This window comes from Alexandromys fortis, unplaced genomic scaffold (assembly GCF_014885135.2).
Source record: "Alexandromys fortis isolate MF-2015 unplaced genomic scaffold, M_Fortis_MF-2015_v1.1 scaffold_344, whole genome shotgun sequence".
Lineage (NCBI taxonomy): Eukaryota > Metazoa > Chordata > Mammalia > Rodentia > Cricetidae > Alexandromys > Alexandromys fortis.
In genome coordinates, this window is record NW_026068226.1 from 46,500 (window position 1) to 64,256 (window position 17,757).

Below are 17,757 nucleotides of genomic sequence, written 5' to 3' on the forward strand. Positions count from 1 at the left end.
CCCATGAGAATTGCCATTTATTCCCGAAGTTGCCAAAATCATCACCAAGGATTCACCAAGGGGTGCCAAGGGAACAAGGAGGCTCAAACACTGATTGGGGGTTGTCAGGAGTTTGGAGGAAGGTGGAATGGGTGGGGGAACCCAGGCTGTTCCTCCCCCATCTAATGCCACAGAAAAGATCCTCCTCTGGCCGGCTCCCCTCCCCATCCCCCATGTCCAGTTTTTCTCAGGAGGAGGTGGGTTGGGGACTTGGGAAGAGGGTGTAGTGTGAGTGGGCCCCAGGAGGGGGAAGGGCACTGGGGGGAGGGTCCCCCGTTTCACATGCACTCACAACACTGATCTCCCAGGGAACAGAAGTTAGGGAAGCCAGCTGAACCAGGCCTTCCTCCTACCCTGGATTATAGGAGGAAGGGATTAGTGTTGGGGGCTGGGGGACCCGGGGGCATCATAGGAGGCAGGCCAGGGCCTCCACCAAGAGGAGAAATGTAGGTGGGTGGCGCTCCAGGAACTGGGGGCACAGGACTGAGACGGAGCTGGTTCAGGGTAAGCGTTGCAGGGGGTGCTGGCTGGAAAGGATTGGTGACGGAGGGGCCAGTAGCCGGAGCTCCTGCAAAGAGAAGAAATGATAGACAAAGGAAGCAGGTAACAGGTGCTTGTCTGCCCAGATCTTGTGTCCTGGGATACAGCCCAAGAGAAGAGAAATATGCCTGATCCCTGAGACTTCTGCTCTGGAAGGACTGAAGGGAGGCTCAAGGATGCAGAGTCCCACATTCCACACTCACCGCTTGGCAGGAATGGGTTGGAAGCCTTGGATCCTGGTGGTGTGGGGCCTGGCCGGCTCACCAGCGAGTCCAGGTCCACGAGGGCTGCGTTGGGGCCTAGGAATGACTCCGGAGTCTTCCGTGTGGGAGGGGTAGGAGTCGGGGTTGCAGCAGGTGGAGGACTCCCCACAGCCTCAGCCAGAGACCCCCCAACCCCACTCATGTCGAATGCACCAGGGCTGCGGGCGGGCACCTCTCCTGCGAGCAACTCCAGTTCCCCTGGAAGAAGCCAGAACAGTGCGCAAAGGGACTGGCAGATCTACCCTAAGTTGCGGGGGATGGGGTGATTTGAGGTCTCAGGAAGGGACAAAGTTTCACAGTGGCAGGCTGAGCTGAGCCTGGACTCAAAACTATGATGATCTTACTGTCGCAAACAGGTAGAGGAATGACAGAATCAAGATGTCAGGATGATTCACAGTGACAGTTTCAGGAAGTACGGTCTCTAATGGTTGCCTAGGGGACACCACCAATCTCAAAGGAGTACCTCCCCCAAGGGAATACTCCAGTTACAAAGCCCCTATGAAGTGTTACAGTGCAGAAACCTGGAGATATCCATGACCCTGGGACAGGTCAAGACAGTTATGGGATGCAGGGCAGACTTTTTCCCTCTGGAAATTAACAAATGGAAACCCATTTCTATACTACAACCTGCATTTCAATGGAAGCTGGTTTAAATAAAGGAACTACAGACAAGCCTGGGGTGTAAGCCTGTAATCCTAGCACTTGAAAGGCTTAGGTAGAAAGATCACACATTTAAGGCCAACCTGAGCTATAGAAAATACACAGCAAGATTCTGCCCCCACTCCACCCCACCCCCCAAAAAAACTGCAGAGTTGGGGATGTAGCTCAGTGGCAAGGCACTTACTTGCTTAGCATGAACAACAGGGGTTCAATACCAGTGTCACAAGAAAAGAAAAAGCGGTGTATGGGAAATACCTATAATTGTAGGCACTGGGGCTGAGGCAGAAGGATCACAAGTTGAAGGATAACCTGGGTCACCTAGCAACATATCATCTCAAAAGAAAGTGACCAGCAATAACCAGCCCCTGAGAGAGGAGGCCCAGGCCCACACTTAGGTCAACCCACAGCTGCCAGGAAAGATGGCTGTACCAGTCTGCTCCAAGGTCTCAGAGACACCTGGTTAAACAGCAGAAGACAGCCAGGGGGAAAGCAGTGAGGAACACAAGGCAGGGGTCAACATGCTGATGCCACTTCTCCAATTCCTGTCTCACCACCCCCACCACCCCCACCCCCACCTCAATGAATGACCCAGAGGCAGAAACAGGTCAGATAGGAGCATACGGAAGGGATTTCCATAGTCACACATCTCTCTGGGAAGGGGGTGGCTGGATCTGACTCACTCTGTCTTGTGCATCCTACACCCTCAAGTACAGCAGGCACCACCCGGAGCAAGGCAGAAACAAGAAAGACAAGAGTCTGGGGGCTCTTGGGGAGTCAGGAGGAGGGTGACTCACCTGTGCTGCTCCCAGAAGTTGGCAGGGTAGTGCGGAGTCGGTCAAAGTCTGAGAACTCATCAGGCTCTGTGTCAAAGCCCCCGACTGCTGTGGGGGCCAAGATGTTCCCGCTCAACACCTTCCCGGAGTCCCTAGTTCAACCTCCTCCACCCTCAGGGCCCAGACAGATTCAGCACTCACACCCGGGCTACCGCTCTAACCCAGCACAGGGCAGCCAGTACCTGCAGTGCCATTGCTGCTGGGCTTGGCAGGTGAACCTCCCCAGGGGTCTGAGAAAGCCGGGGCAGGTGCCCAGGGGTCAGAAGATGGGGGTCCACTGACAGGGGCCCCACCTAGATGAGGAAGGAGGCATATCAATGAGTAGCCCACCCCTCCTGCTTGGGCAGCTGCTGCTTCTCAGTCTGTTATGGCCCCAAATGACCCAAATGACCAGCCCCACCTTCAGGCCCTTCTGCCTACACACACATTTGCTTTCTAGTCAGGGTCAGGCCCTCCCATACCTCTCTCAGAATCACCCTCAACCCCTCCATCCCCTTGTCCCTTTACAGTCTTCCTTACTCAACTTCATACAGCCAGATGCCCAAGCCTGCTCTCTCTGCCCTGGCCACCTCTTGACCCGCACTGTGCCCAGGGCATCCCTTCCTAAAGGGGTAGCTGGCCCAAGGGGTTGCAAAACAGAAGATGGTGGTGCTCACCATCAGAGCTTCCCCATGGGTCAGGTGTGGGCCCCTCTCCAGCTGCAGGAGCTGGAGTCCCACCCCAAGGGTCAACAGAGGGCCCTGTAGGGGCTGCAGGCCTCCAGGGATCCCCAGAGGCTGGCGTGGGGGCTGGACCACCCCAAGGATCAGCAGCTGGAGGGACAGCAGGTCCCCCCCAAGGGTCTGAGGCAGAAGCAGCCGGAGGGATGGCAGTAGCCACAGATGCTGGCCCCCCCCAGGGGTCTGAGGCCTGTGGAGGGGCTGGGGTCGTGAAGACGTCAGCAAGATCCATGAGAGATGACTGTGGGAAGAGGAGAGAACCACAGATAGTCAGGAGGCCGCTACAGGTGGCTGCATCTCCTCTCCTCAACCCTAGGTCTGCCTTCCATCTATCTGTCCTCCCAATTCCCCAACCTGGAGACCCTACCCTGTACAACGACTACAGGGACTTCTAAGCGAAGACAGAGGTCACCTTCCTCCCTGCAACCAGCAAAACTACAAGCCTTTCCTCACTCGCTGTGTGCCTTGGTTGGATTTTTAAACTGCTCTAGCCACCCCCTCCCCCGCCATGCACGCCTTCCTTGAGCTCCCACCAAGTCACCCTGATCATACTTCAGATACCACGTCACTGTCCTGCAGTGACTCCCAGCAGGGCTGCCTGCCTGTGCAGGAATGGAAAAGCTGCCAACCAAATCCCTCACCTGACAGTGGAGATATCCTACATATGTGTGCGCACACACACACACTGCCATTGATACCCATGAGGCAAACAGCCTCAGAGAGAGGACAGCCAGGTCTTCCCCAAGTGGCCACAATTACACTCAAAGAGTGCAGAGGGCAGAAGCAAAAACAAGTGAGTCTTCCCTAGTCAGATGCAGGACCTCCTAGGTCTAAGGCCAGCCTGAGCAGACACTGCTGCCTATCAAGAAAGCCACACTGGACCTGGGGCTGGAGCTGGCAGAGTACTTGTCTAGGATGCAAAGTCCTGGGTTCAATCCCCAGCCATGCATAAAATCATGCATGGTAGCACGCGCATATAAATCCCAGCACTCAGGAAGAGGAAGGATCAGAAATCCAAGATCAGCCTGGGCCACTGACTCAAAAAAAAGCCCTAAAAAAAAGAAAAAAGTCTCATTGGCTAATCACATGGAAACAATCTGGAAGCAGGTTAGGCTCACGGTATCAGAGTTAAAGCTACTCAGGACAGAACCCTGACTAAGGAGTAGCTACAATGCTAACACAGCTGCTGCTACCACAGGCTCAGCTCCGAGTGCAGCCAGTCCTGACAGACAGATCACACTAACCCTGTCTACATGCAGAACCATGAGGAAACACCTGCGCATGACCAGAAGTAAGCATGATCTAGGAAGTCTACCACAGCTGTGAGTGAGCACAGGAGGGGCCGACCTTGGTCAGGAGAGGCTCAGGCAGGGACTGTCAACCCCTAGTGTCTAATAGAGACAGTGTTTGGATGGCATATAGCAAAACAGTCTGAGCCCCATGTCCTGCCTCAGCTGGTCAGGCTGTTGTTACAGCTTTAGGCCCTCTTTCCTTCAGATGTTTTGGCCACAAGGGAGGCGGGGCAGAGAGTATCTCTGACTTAGCACTTACTTTATAAGACAATCCCCTCTGACCACAGGCAGCAGGGAAGGAGGTAGTGAACCCAAAGGGCAGAGCACACAAGCACTCACCTCCTCTTTGCCCCCAGTCTCCCTCTTGCTCTCTTCTATTGCCATCTGCAGCCTCAGGTCATCCCCACGGCGGATCCGTTCTTCCTATGGGAGACAGAAGCAGCCGCACAAGGTAGGGTTCAGCACAAGGTAGGGTTCAGAACGTGAGCCATGGGAGGGCAGCTGGCCCAGCCTGGAAATCCCCATCCCAACCACCCTCTCCTCCACTCTGAAAACAAAAATGGAAAAAATAAAATGGGATGTGGACAATGTATGGAATGTGGATGGGAAAGGGACAACTGGGTCAAAGGTGGGGCAGGAGGCAGAAGAGCTGATGTGATCTAGAGAGGGAAGGGGCTAGTGTATGGCACTAACAAAGGGGTAGCCAAACCTGGTTAGGAAAGCAGCTTAGGGACACACTGGGACCCAGGAAAAACAGGTGACCCTCTCATCCTGGCTTCCTGCTGAGATGCAGGACTTAGTGATGCTTGTACCCCGAGGTAGCTGCAGCAGATGTACCTCGAGATAGCCAGGGTGCACACCCTGGCTTGTTTGGAGCAAGGTTTCTACAGCTAAAGTTGCTGAGATAGGGCTGGAAGTGAACACATTGTATTCAGGGGAGGCACTTCGGGGACACGGGGTAAGGACCCACGGAGCTGAGCAAGGTGGAGGGAAAGTCCTGGGAGGGGTAGGGAGGCCACTCTGACCTTATCGTGCTCCTCTCGGCTCAAACTAAGGGCCAGCTGGAGCTGGACGTCATCCTCGGGACCGCAGGACGGGGGCTGGCGGAGAGAAAGTATAAGGGGCAGGGCAGGGGAAGCCAGAGCCAGAGGACCAGGCAGAGAGGCAGGCCAGTAAAGGGACAGCAGGCCAGGGCTGAGCAAGATCAAGAAAGAAAAGGACAGTGATTCTCCCAAATTGTTGACAATGGGCAGAGAAAGCAGCTGTGCACCTGACTGCCAAAGCACAGGACAGCCTCGTGGGAGCAAGGAGCTAGAGATGGAGGAACAGGAAGCACCAGAAAAGAGACAGAGCAGGGACAGGGAGAGGGAGAGCAGGTGGAGAGTGAGGCGGGCGAGGCATGAGGACAAGATGGCAGAACAGAAGTCGGCCCCTCTCCCTCTGCTGCGCCCCATACCTGGTCAGCTTCCTCCTTGCTCATGGCCAGGGCCAGCTGGAGCTGCAGCTCCTCCTCCCCACTGCTTTGTGGCCAGGCCTGCTCTGCCTCAGGGGGTGGCCCAGAGCCCACAGCTGCTGAGGAGGCTAGAGAAAGACATTAAGACACAGATGGACGAGAGACCAAGAGTTGGGAACCCACAAACATGGGGCTGCAGCCCAGACCCCAGAACAGTGCCCCCTTCCCAGGTCTTTGAGGCCCAAACTGGGAGGGAAATGAGTGGAACCAGAGTCCGGGGAAGGACAGAGGGTAGCCCCACCCTCAGAACAGCAAGTGGCAGATAAGAAAGATCAGGGTGCTGAAGAACAGCCAGGTTTGATCAAACATCAGGGCCCAGGCCTCCAGGGGGATCCTTCCTAGTTTCCCAGGCTAGAACTCCCAAGAGAGCAGACAAGGGCTTCCTTTCTAGGCAGAACTGCAGCCCTGGCAGGAACAGCTGGAACTTCAGAGGGAAGGCAACATCTGTCTAGACTATAGAGCCCAATGAAGGGAACAAGAACCCCTGGTGTCAAGAAGAGAAGGAAACGGTAGGGACAGGCCACAGTAAAGTCAAGAGTGGCTCCAGGACCAGCAGAAGGTGGGAAAGGTCAATGCTGTGCTCCCAAGAAGACAACCCAAGAGACCCCAGTCCCTACAATCAGCATCTTTCATCACTCCTTCTGTCCCGCCACCATGCACCGGCACTGTCTGGAGGCTCCATGGCAGCTCCTGATTCTCTGACAAGAGGGCAGGCTCACTAACCCTGCTCCAGCAGTGGTTCAGAGCAAATCCACATACCACTGAAAGCTGTCTGCTCCTGTCCCCAAAGCACTTTCACCCTAGGACAGATCCTGCGTGCCACTCAGGAGGTGGGGTGCTGGCAAGCCATACCCCACTGCCAAACCTCTGCTGTGCAAATACCTTAAGGCTCCCTCCCGCCTGCCTGGAATTGAATGTACTGCCCCTCAAGGCCCCACTTCAAGGAAATGGGCATCAACTAACAACACAAGAGCTTCCCACACCAACTACCCAGCTCTAGGCTGCAACCCTTCCCAACTCCCATACAGTCCTCCTTCCTCTCCAAGCTCTGGGACATGGGTCAGCAGACTATGGCCCATGGCCAAAGTCAGCTCTTTAAATGGTTGAGAAAGAAAATGGAACAGCACGTTAAGACATACAAAAGTTGTTAAGAAATTCCAACTTAAACTGGGGTGACAGCACACACCTTTAATCCCAGCACTTGGGAGGCAGAGGCAGGCAGATTTCTGAGTTTGAGTCTAGCCTAGTCTACAGAGCAAGTTCTAGGACAGCCAGGGATACACAGGAAACTCTCAAAAACAAAAAACAAAAAAAGCCAATCCCAATTTCAGAGTCTATGATGGGAATGTAGGGAGTGTGACTGGCTCCTCCTCTGTGTGTGGACCAGCTGAAATGTATATACCTCAGGCTCCTTAGTCAGTAGAGACTAGGAAGACAGCTCAGTTAAAAGTACTTGCCGAACAAGTATGAGGACCAGAGTTCAGGTCCCCAGGATGCACCAAAACGCTAGGTAGACTTAACGGTTCACTAGTAATCCCAGCCTAGGAAGACAAACAGGGGCTGGCTCTCCACAGCAAGCTGGTTCACAAAACGAACTAGCATATTAGTGGGCTCTGGGTTTAACTAAGACCATGCATCAAAAAGAACAAGGAATAGAGGGATGAATGCCAGGGCCTCCACACACATGTGAAGGTAAGTACAACCCCCAATACACACATATGTATGCATACCGCACACCTTCCATGAAGCCAACCAGGCTTGCTACAAACAAGTCTCCCAGCCCAGCCCAGGCCTAATCAGAACCTGCTCTCCTCACCCTCCTCTCTACCCCAGGGGCACAGGCTCCTTCCCTCCGCTGTCTTAGGGAATAGTACAGTGTCTGTACTCTCTACGTGAGTATACCCCAGCGTCAGTGTCCCCACATCTGAGTGGGAGATAACACTGACCCCAACGTGATGCACCAGACAGAAGTCCTCCAGCTAGAACCAAGGTCACAGGCTCGTGACTCCATCTGCCCTCACCTCCAGGGTAGCACTGTCTCCCTGTCCCACAACCACATGCAAATCAGTTTTACAACAGCCTTCTACAGACTCCCTCATGCTCATCCCGCTTTCCCTACCTTGGCCCCTTAGCATGAGAAAATGAAACCCCCACCTGTCACTGACCATGTCCCTAGACAGACCATAGCCTTATGACATGACTAAATCTCCTTATGCCACTTCCATTTCTTTTTAAATATTTGTCATCATCCACTAAACTTGAACTCACCACCTACAAACAGCATTCTAAGATCTCAAAAAGTCAACTCCCAGGCCTCGCCACGACCTTGCCATCCCCCTCACCTGTGATGCTGACTTCTTCTCTGTACCATTCAGGGTCTTTGCATTGCCCTTTAGCTACAAGGACAATCTACACAAGACCTGACTGGTGGCTCAATCAGGCCTGAGCAAGAGTATCCCCATTAGGGGCTGACCTAACCCTGTACTCGGGGAGCCCTGAGCCCCAAGCAACCTGACAAGATGTGGATGTACCTGCCTGAACACTCCAAAGACCAAGGCAAAGGTCAGGGACTCTGTTGGCTGCCCTCACTGTCTGGACACACCTGGGTCCAAAGGAGACATTCAGCAAAACTGCAGGCAAGCTGAATGAAATTTCTAGACCATCCCACAAGGGAGGAAAAGGGTGGATCTGTTGAAATGGGCCCACAGGGACAGAGGACAGATCCGAGCTGTCAGGGACTTTCAGGAGTGGGAGAGAAACCTCACCCGTGGCAGTCTGTGCCAGTTTCTCCTTGGTCTTGAGCGCGTGGGCGCGCTCCTCCCGAAGCCGATCCTCATCACGCAGCAAAGCCACCAGCTGCTTGGCCTTCTCCCGCACATTCACACCCTGGTCCTTGCCATCACGGTCCACATACTGGAAGTCCTTCAGCGTCTGCACAGCATACATGTTCTCTTTGCACTGTTGTGATACACGCTCAGAGCCAGTCTTGATGAGGTACTCCATCAACGTCATGGCCTGCAAGGTGCAGGTACACCAGTCACTGACACTGAACTGCACTGGAAAAGGGACTCAAGACTCAGGAAGCATTGGGGCCCTGGGGCAACTGCCCACATTCAGGTCTCACAACCCACTATCTGTCCACACAGTCGAGTGTGGAATAGACCTAAAAAGAAGTGGGGAGAGAGGCTACCAATGAGCAACAACGCATTGTGCTCCATGAAAGGCCAGGCACAAAGGCCACACAGTGTGTGGTCGCATGGGTGTGAAGTGTCCAGAAGAGGCAATCATGGGTGCCAGGGGATGAGCACAGGCGGGCATACTCAATGGGGTCAAAGGAAGCCTTGCTCTACCAGCTCGAGATGTGGCTGCCAGCACTAAGTACACCAGATGCCACTGAACTGATCACTCCAAAAAGCCGACTGCTGTGCATGGGCTCTATGCAGTAAACGTAACACAGAAGACAGGATGGCAGCCACCAATGCAGTCAACCTGGGCATCACCAAGGACCACAAAACGTGCCCTGCGTACTGAAGACAAAATCTCAACAACAGAGCCAAACCAAACTAAAGTGCAGGAAGTCTTAAGGATGAAGAGATGGGCTGCTCCTAAAGGAATGAGAGGTCACAGGAGCCTTCTAGTCCTAGGCTTAGCTCAGGAAGGATAAACGCCCCAGCCAGACACAACACCAGGAATACAGACCGAAGCAAAGCACTGTGCAGTTGCACCCTTGGATATCTTTCCTACTTTGTGATATGCAAACAAATTCCCTTTTCAGCAAAATGAAATTAAGTACTTTAGAAAAAAATAGTAATAATCCAGGGGCTGGAGAGATGGTCCTAGTGGTTAAGAGCACTTGTTGCTCTTACAAAGGACCCCAGTTCCATTCCCCATTCCCAGCACTCATGAGGTAACTCACAACCATATACATTCCAGTCTCTTCTGACCTCTGCAGGTACTAGGCACATAAGTGGTCCACACATACATAGATACACATAAAATAAAATTTAAAAAATCTTAAACCACCGAAGCAAATCCAACCCAAGGAAAGATCTGACTCAAGGCCTGTTTCCAGAGCAATGTCATGAGCTTGGTCCTTATAAGACTCTGAAAAAGGAGGAGAAAAGCACACCTTAGGCTTTGCAGGTGACTCCAGAGACTTCATGGAGCCTCCAAAATTCAGGTGTAGAATAGAATGGGAAGAAATGTAACAGAGGAGGCAGCCACAGGACTAAGCACTATCTAAGTGATGAAAACTGCCAGCAAACAATGCTGTAACTCAAAGTTCTTAATTCAACTTAAAGTTCTGTAATGGGGGGGGGGGGGACAGGCAGATAGACATAGTGATCTGCTATGTAGACCACACTGGCCTCAAACTCACAGTAGGGCCTCAACCCCGAGAACTGGGATTACAGGTATATGCCACCACTCAGCTGTGGAAAAGCTCTCTGGAGAGTATTTACATCTGATTAGTCCCTGACTAGCCCTGGTGGTAGTGTTTACTCTCAGAGGAGAAAGATTTCTATGCATGGTTACACCCCAAGGGGAAAGCCAGAGAGGCAGCAGGCCTGAGGCCCTTGTGGTTTGGAATCCAGAATCTTCTTGCTTAGGCCCAGAAAGTCACTGCACCAGGGCACACCTACGAATTTTGTCAGAGGGGAGTTCTGCCAACAGCCACACAGTGGGACAGGAGCTTGGGAGAGAAGCATAGTATATGAATGACTTAACTTCAGTGCACTTCGTCCTCTGGGCCATATGGTCCTGAGAAACCTTCAAACTTGTAGCTCTCTAGACTTTGGAACGGCAGCTAAAGACTATAAAGCAGGAAACCTCCTGAATCCCCAGGCACACGTGTGTGCCACACACACGAAAACTGCAGCAAATGCACAGGGGCTCCCAACAAGACAGAGAATCGGCGACACACAGCAACACAGAGAAGCAGAGATTACCACCTCAGCCCGGGAGCAAAGGAAGAGACCCCAAAGAGCACACACCAGTGGTCCCATACCTAGCAAGTTCCAGGAGAGACTTCACAGACATTCACAGTGCCCCTGGGAGGATTGTCACGAGGAGCCTCCTAGGGAACTGAGCAGGTCCTCCAGAGCTGTGCACATTCGCCCAAGCTCATTGGGTTACGTATTTATAATTTAGCGGATCTGCAACACCTCAGTGAAGAGCCTGGAATTTTTTTAATCTGGGCAACTGGATGATCCCAAACAGATAACCCATGGAGCTTTTAAGTTTTCAGTTAGTTCCACCAGGGAAATATTCCTATATTACAATGCACATTTAAAGAAGGGTCAGCGCCTTTCTCTATAAAAGTACTGGAGATGAATGCTTCCATTATCACATCACACAGTCTCTGTCCAACTATTCCACAGTGGTGGCTGCAGGGACCTGGCTGTGTTCCAATAAAACTTTATTTACAAAGCTGGTAGTGCACAGGATTGACACACAGCCTGCACTCTGTTGACTTCTAGTTAGGATAAGATAAAGACTAGGGAAAGTAAGTCTGAGAACATGGGACAAAGGGGTGGATTAGTTCTCCACTCCCAAGCTCCCAGACCCCTAAAGCACATATTCTTTCTCCACAAGGGTGACTAGACCCACACAGTGTCACCAGGAAGGTCTGTACAAGTAGGAGCCTCAGCACAGCATAAGGAACCAGAAATTCAAGGCAAGCAGGACACCAACATAGCCATATGGGATAGCCACTTGCAAGTACTCAAAGCCATGCCCAGCACCCCAGGAGCACTGCCAAGGGGACCACACAATCAGAATTAACTGTTGTCTGGACCATAGAATAAGCTATAAAAAACCACATTGTCAAAACCCAGAGGACTGTGCCTAGAAAGGGGAGATTTTTCTGTACACGAAATCATATTTTGGTAAATCTATCCTTTAAAGAGCCCTTTAATGCCAACACTCAGGAGACAGAGGCAGGTAGATCTCTGTGAGTTTGATGCCAGCCTGATCTACATAGTTCCAGGACAGCCAGGATTAGGAAGAAGGAAGGAAGGAAGGAAGGAAGGAAGGAAGGAAGGAAGGAAGGAAGGAAGGAAGGAAGGAAGGAAGGAAAGAAGGTTGGCTCATCATCAGTCCCTATGAGCAGCCTGGCAGCCTCTTCCAGAAGTCTTTTCTGGCTGCTAGAGGCAACAGTGTCCTCTACTAGTCCCTCCAACTACAACAGGCCACCCTCTACTTGCCTAAGGGCTGCAGTCAGTAAGGCCAGAAGCAGAAATGAACATGGGACTCAAGACTCAAGCACTCCTAGACTCCCACTACTTCAGGAAGCAGCCTCGGCTCACCTGACTGCAGAAGTCCCTGCATTCGCCTGCATATCCCACCTCCGGACACCGCAACAGCACACTCTAGAACTCCCTGGTCTATCTAAAGTACCTCACTGTTCTGGGCCGTAGCAGTACAGTCTCAGCCACTGAGCAGGAAGAATCTGCACTCCAGGGCCACTCCATCCCCATTAAAGCTCTCCTTCTCACCCCAGCAAAGGCTTGCTTGTGACGCTGGGCTTTCCCAGTTCCCAGCAGAGTACATGCCACCTAGTTTTTCACTATAAGCCCAGTAAGGAACTGTATCAATGATTAAATCAAGCAATGGCCAATCTCGGTGTGTCGTGATGGGCACGAAACATCTCAAGTCTCTGCTTCAATAAGTAGATGGTACTATGTCTCCTCATCCTGAAGCCGAGAAAACCATCCTACCTTGCCAGGAAGCCTCTCAAATAGTCCAAGACATGTAGACTTTAAACCGGGGTCATGGAGTGGGCCCTCCAAAGCAACGAGACTCAGGTACTAATGCTCACCATCTTGGGGACCAACTCAGAAGAGCAGTGACTCCTTGCCATCAAGGGCAAGCCAACAATTGCCCTGAGGCCCCATGATTAACACTGTAATTCAGGCAGCTGGTCCCAGGCCATTTCCTTAGCTCCCAAAGAAAAATCAAGGTGTGGGAGGCAGTAGCAAGCTCCCCCACTCCCTAAAACCCACTTGCTCAGTATTTCTCTGGATGCATTTCGTTCTAAAGAAAGCCTGAAATCTGGATATCTGACTGCACATGCACAAAACAGACCATATTTACCAAACCTACATATCCACGTGCCCTCTGACCCAGCAAATCCAGCACCAGAGAAAAGCAAGCACATCAGGATATTAACAGCAGTTTTGCTTAAAAAAGCAAAACATCACCACAACCTGGAAGCATAAGCCTGTAATTCCAGCTATCTGAGAGACTGAGGAAGTTCACAAGTTGAAGGCCTACTTGGACTACAGAGTAAGTCAAAGGCCAGCCAAGGCAATTCAGCAAAACTTTATCTTAGAATAACAACTAAAAACTAGTTGAACATGTAAATAAATGATAAAGGATTTGAATAATATACATGAAGCCCTAGATTTAAAACCCAGTATCACAAACAACAAAAACACACACCAGTCTCCATCACCCCAAAGCTCCCCCTGTGCTCTACTTTATCATCCTACTACATACAAGGCTTGACAAGCCCATCAAGTACTCCTGAAGCTCCGTCACAGCAGGTTAATAAATACCAGTGAGCCCGACGGTCACACAACCTTACAGGGAAGGCACCTGAAAGCCCAGGTGCTGTGCCAACGTGCCCACAGCCCACGGCCATCTGAGTAGAAGCACACACCTCAAAGTGTGGACAAAGATGGCTTTCAGAAGCTGGGAACAAGCTCAAAAACAAACAAAACAAAAACGGAAGGATCAAGAGTTCACACTCAGCCTGAGTTCTGTAAGACCCTATCTCAAAATAACTAAATAAATGAATACACATGTCTGTGTAGTAACACATGCCTGCAATCCCAGAACTTATCAGAAGGCTGAAGGATCATAGAAAATCCTAGGCCAGCCTGAGCTACACAGAAGGGTCAAAAGGAAGTGTAGAGAAAACTCTGCCTGTCCAGACTGTAAGTTCTTTCACTAGTCCCTTGCTGACACAGCTAACAGTTTATTACACACCATTCGCATTGCACTAGGTGCCACAAGCAATGCAGACACCTGAAAGATGCTGCCTGGTTGCTCACAAATAACGCACCATTTTACAGAAGACTCTTAGCCATTATCAGACTCTGGTCAAGTGGGAAGCTAGGAACCAAGGCCCCAGGGACACTGAGGAGGACTCTGTCTGCTGCCAAGAGATTTAACAGAAAGAACAGTCTTTAACAGCTTACCCCCCCAGAAGTGGGGGTGGGGAGGGGGTACTAGGCAAGCCACACCCTGCTGTGAGGCTGTGTGCCCCAAGGTAACCACACCCAGGTGCTGACCTTGTAGACGTGCCTCCAGTTCTTGCCGTGGTCATTGAGCCGCTTCCAGATCATGCTCATGATCTCGGAGAAGGCCACAACATTGTAGGTGAGGTCAGCAATTTCTGACATGAGGGAGCTGGATGGGCCCCAGGGATCATTGCTTGTGGCTTCCCGGACCTTGATCTCAGCCTCTGAGTAGTTGTGGACGATATTCTTCATCTGACGCCGAAGCGATGAGGTCGACATTTTGCCCAGTGGTGTTGGTGTCAAGGGGCACCAGGCCCCTGGGGCATGGAGAGATGAGGCGACTCACAGAGGGAGACCGCAATGGATGCTGGTAGATCACCACATCTGAGGGGGGAGAGAATCTTTGGAAACACAAAGGAGACCTGGGCTAACCAGCACCCAAGCTGTCCCTGAGCCTCCCACTCTAGAGAGGAAGGCAAGAGGCTAAGCGGCTGAGCAGACTCTCCCTGTTAACCTCTATCTTATAGTTAGCCCATCCTTCTTTAGGTTCCTCAAAAAAGCCTAGCTTCTTCCTGCCTGGGGCCCCAAATCAGCTGAGGCAGAACAGCATGGGGAGGTCAGACACCCTGAGCCCATGCCCCAGTTTAGCTGAACAGGGCAGGTCTCAAACTGTGGACCGCAGTTTTCTCCTATACAAAATGATGTTCTGGGTGATAAAGGTCCTACTAACAGGGTTCAGTAAAGGCTGGCCAGCCCTCAGGGGCCCCTGTCCTGCTCACAAATTCTCCTCCTTCCTCACAGCCCCAGGGCTCTGCTGAAACTCCCCAGACGGAACTCAAGTATCATTATCACTGTTCCCAACTGCATTCTTATGAGTGGACTCCTGTGATTTTAAACCTCTCAGTCTGCTTCTGAAACGATGGTGACCTAAGACCCTTGGTGGCAGTAATGCTAATGTGTTTGTATATGGTTTTTCCCTACAAAGAAGCTGGCCAAGGAAAAAACATTCAATAAACAGTACGGGAAGGAAATGGAGAAAGAGGGAAGCAAAGCCCTCTAGGACAGGAGTCCTGACCGACCTAAGAGGTCAGTGATGGAATGACTAGGAAATGGTAGGGAAATAGGGGAGGTGTCCCAGGGCAGTGGGAGGCAGGAGAAAGCCTAGGGACTAGATGTCCCAAGGGCAGGGAGGGAAGCACAAGGCTGAGGGAGGAGAGATAAGGAATGCAGGAGGCCCCAGTAAAGGGTACTGAGTGTGCCAGGAGGGGCACATTATCTCATTTAACACTGAATGCAGACAGTGGCCTCAGGAAAGTTAAATAACTTGGACAAGGCTAGATAATAAATGCCAAAGAATACTCAACTATGAAACAACCCATTTTACCTCTATAAATTCATACTTGGGGAGGGGGGCAGGCATCAACACAGTATCTCTTTACACAGCCCTGGCTGTCCTGGAACTCACAGAGATCAGTCTGATCCACCTGCCCCTCCCTCCCAAGCAATGGCATTAAAGGTGTGTGCCATTAAAAGATTGTGTGTCCTATGCCGTTTCGTGCCCAGCTGCTGAGAAGGATGGAGGACAGGAACCAAGCAAATGAGGGCAATGCTAACAAGCACCTCCACAACCCCTACATCCTTCTAGGCACCCATTAAGTGCTTTACACCATCAACTTAATCATTACAAATCCATGACTCACAGCCACGTTACACAGGCGGGAACATGGGCGCATTAAGGCCTTGCCCAGGGACACACACCTCACAACTGGAGCAGCCTGGGTCCAGAGTAGGCTCCGATCAGTCTAGGCCTCTCCAACAAGCCATGGAGGGAGATTTACTGAGCCCTACCATGATCCGACCTGAAGGAAGACACAGGTGAATGGGAGAGGCTGCTCTCTACCTTGAACTCAGGCCAGAGAGCAGAGCACCTGCAAACAAGCCTAACTAGGCAAAAAAGAAAAGGGGGAGGGGAGAAAAGGGGGGAGGTGGCTGGATCCCCAGACAGGCCCACGCAGACAACAATAAAACAAACATGAGACGAACTCGGAAGAGAGAGTGACAAGCAAGGAGGCACACAGAAACTCAGGCAAAAAGAAAGTAACAGCAAGGCAGGAGAGCAGAAAGACAAGGACCCTGAAACAAAACACACACACAAGACACAGGGTTCGAGACTAAGACAAAATAAATAATAATATGTGCCCAAGATGTAATTAAAAATAACACAAAATTTACAAAACCCAGCCACATAAGCAACCAGCAAAACAAGCCTTGTGACTCAGTTCACTCAACTATGTTAACAAATGGAGGGATGCTACCTGGCAGGCTTGCAGATTAAGATGGGTTTATAAAGGGCCTTGTTCCGTGCCTCACAAATAGTCAGTGCTTGGTACCCCTGCCTGCTATTATCAGAAAAAAAATTTCCAAAAAGGTGGCATCTGAAGGTGCACTATCCTAACACCAACCTACTTTAAGCATGTTGGAGGGGTGCATATTAGATCTCACAGATGCTGCTGAGAATGAGGCAATTTTCCACATTTAATTAATTTAGAAATGTTTATTAAACTGTGCAAACAATACAATGAAATTCTCCCAAAGGGAATTCAAATAACACTAAGCAAAACAAGATCTATAATAATAACCAGAGCGCCTAGTAATCAAACACTTAACTCCTGGCCAGACACTGTTAGTCACCTTACCAGCACCACCTCAATGAATGCGCTGAGACCCTGGGGTGCAAGAACTCTGAACGCTTCCATTGACAAGATTAGGAAACTGAGGTCTGTAGACCTCGACAAGCAGCAGGAGGTCTGGATTCCACAGTCAGAGCTCCTACCACACCACCAGAGACTCAAAAACCTGGAGAAGGGGGCGCATCCTCAACCAAAGCAAAAGGTTCCTGGAAAGGAACTCAGGGCTGGGGACGGTAGCAACAGAGACAAAAATGAAACATGAAGAGAAATATGCACCAGAGGGAGACAGGTGTGGGGAAGGAAATGAAGACACAGAAACCCAGAAAAGACAGGAAGGGTAACCTGACAGGAACACGGAGCGACCCAGGACACAAACACACGGCACTCGGATCGCCAAACCCTTTTGTATAAACACCGAAACACAGAGGCTGGGCAACACAAGCAACAGGGCCGTGCGAATAAGAAACACTGACAACCACAGAAAAGACACACACCGGCAGGCAAACCCGACCCGGGCACAGCAGTAAAAAAGCAGCCACAAGCCATCAGCGGCTGGAACACCGGCCCCGAGGCTGACTGGACCCGCGCGTGCCACGGCCCAGGCCGGGAAACCGGACTCGCCGCGACGTAGGCCAGCATTGCGCCCCTCTCTCACCTCGGCCCGCTCACACCGGGCTCCCGGGGGTCATGACGGTCAGCCCCCTGCCCCCGCTCGGCCTCGGTGTCACGGGGCGCGCGCCGGGCTGCGGGAGGCAGAGGTGCGCACGGGCGCACGCACAGACGCAAGGACGCACGGAGGGCCGCACGGCGACGGCCCCGCCGCCCCGGCGCCCGGGAGGGGCGCTGAGAGCCGGGCGGGGGAGGGGGAGGGGAACCGCCGAGCGGACGGGAAGCAACCGAAGGTGGCGACGGACCGGAAGCGGAAATGACCCCAAGCGCCCCGCCCTCTGCACCTCACCCGGCGG

The 17,757-nt window shown here is 51.9% G+C and overlaps 1 protein-coding gene across 4 annotated transcripts; it reads right to left on the bottom strand.

Moving 5' to 3' along the window:
* Epn1 (epsin 1) lies at positions 1–17,691 on the bottom strand. Of its 4 annotated transcripts, XM_050130729.1 has the most exons (12): positions 17,448–17,690; positions 15,861–15,961; positions 14,154–14,486; positions 8,625–8,874; positions 5,803–5,927; positions 5,372–5,446; positions 4,686–4,769; positions 2,992–3,295; positions 2,518–2,628; positions 2,297–2,383; positions 783–1,040; positions 1–607 (listed from the first exon to the last, which is right to left on the bottom strand). In XM_050130729.1, the coding sequence occupies exons 3-12, from the start codon at positions 14,379–14,381 to the stop codon at positions 399–401; spliced, it is 1,731 nt and encodes a 576-aa protein (XP_049986686.1). In that variant the 5' UTR covers positions 14,382–14,486; positions 15,861–15,961; positions 17,448–17,690; the 3' UTR covers positions 1–398. The 4 variants fall into 4 exon arrangements, with proteins under 4 accessions (XP_049986686.1, XP_049986688.1, XP_049986690.1 ...); XM_050130731.1 differs by lacking the exon at positions 15,861–15,961 and having other exon boundaries at positions 17,448–17,691; XM_050130733.1 differs by lacking the exon at positions 5,372–5,446 and having other exon boundaries at positions 17,448–17,691.
* Between the last annotated feature and the right edge of the window lie 66 nt (positions 17,692–17,757).

Bases quoted from the DNA above. Each gene is read 5' to 3' on its own strand.
- Epn1 (XM_050130731.1), bottom strand. From the start codon at position 14,381: ATGTCGACCTCATCGCTTCGGCGTCAGATGAAGAATATCGTCCACAAC. The intron at 8,875-14,153 runs GTCAGCACCTGG...TGCACCTTGCAG, and splicing joins ACTGGAGGCACGTCTACAAG to GCCATGACGTTGATGGAGTA. The intron at 2,629-2,991 runs GTGAGCACCACC...TTCCTCATCTAG, and splicing joins CCCATGGGGAAGCTCTGATG to GTGGGGCCCCTGTCAGTGGA.